General features: G+C 32.9%; 1 protein-coding gene across 1 annotated transcript; it reads left to right on the forward strand.

Moving 5' to 3' along the window:
• Positions 1 to 74: 74 nt before the first annotated feature.
• Positions 75 to 482, forward strand: Tsp_15096 (conserved hypothetical protein). The gene is made up of 2 exons (XM_003368522.1): positions 75 to 123; positions 364 to 482. The coding sequence occupies exons 1-2, from the start codon at positions 75 to 77 to the stop codon at positions 480 to 482; spliced, it is 168 nt and encodes a 55-aa protein (XP_003368570.1).
• Positions 483 to 1,018: the final 536 nt, after the last annotated feature.

Below are 1,018 nucleotides of genomic sequence, written 5' to 3' on the forward strand. Positions count from 1 at the left end.
CAATTTCGTAATTATAAAGTGTATCTGATGCTGAATCCATTTCAAATTGATACTATCTTCCAATAATTTCAACGATGAAAACCAACCAAATGACAGTCGGAAATAACACTACAGTTTCGAAAAGTAAGTTACTGAAAATTAAGTACTACTCAAAAATACTTTGTAATTAATCAAAATATGGAAAAATGTATATATATATTTCTTATTTTCTGTTAGTTTATTTAACAGAAATGTTAATTCTTTTCTTCGTTTGAGAAATTAAAGTTGCTGCAATTTTTCATTACTGTAATATTAAGCGTCGGCAGGTTATCGTTGTAGTTCTAGAAAAATATTTAAGGTTAAAATGAAAATCTGATTTTTTAGTGGACTGTGTTGATTCTGACGAAAGCAATACTACGAACATGATTGAAGCGAAGCAGGATAATTCAGTTTACATCGCACATAAAATTACAGTTGAACAGAGAGACCAGATTGAGTATTAGTGCGTTCACATGACTGAATTTCCTGACGTGGAGAGTCCTTCTTATTTCGAATTTTCGCAGTCATATTCACATCCGTACATCAGACCCACCGAATCGGCCAATTAATTATGGTAATTTCGGCGTCATTGTGCTGATCATTTACCGTGTCATTGCCAGCTCATCATGATATGATGAAGGCAGCTGACGACCGAAGACTTCACAGATATATGGAATAGACGCCAACCATTTAATGGATTAAATGTTATCCTGTTATTCACAGGTTGCATAAAACATCAGGATCCGATTACATTAGGTCGTAGTTTTCTTCCCAATGCCAATTTGCGCCTGGAATGGTTTTCATCGGTAAGAATTTTGTAAATTAGTTTGTTTTTTTATATAATTTATAAATTAGGGTGTCCTTCCGGAGGTAAAGAAAATAGTCATTTGTATAATTTACTTATTATTATGCATTTTGATCAGAGCACTTTGATTACATTAGTTTATTCTGTTCACTTTTGTGATATCAGTCAAGCGCCGTGGTCAACTATAATAATTCA

The sequence above is a fragment of the Trichinella spiralis genome (assembly GCF_000181795.1).
Source record: "Trichinella spiralis strain ISS 195 chromosome Unknown Scfld2339, whole genome shotgun sequence".
Classification (NCBI taxonomy): domain Eukaryota; kingdom Metazoa; phylum Nematoda; class Enoplea; order Trichinellida; family Trichinellidae; genus Trichinella; species Trichinella spiralis.

Coding starts and splice junctions, on each gene's coding strand:
- Tsp_15096 (XM_003368522.1), top strand. CDS start 75: ATGAAAACCAACCAAATGACAGTCGGAAATAACACTACAGTTTCGAAA. Junction 124..363: donor TAACACTACAGTTTCGAAAA/GTAAGTTACTGA, acceptor CTGATTTTTTAG/TGGACTGTGTTGATTCTGAC.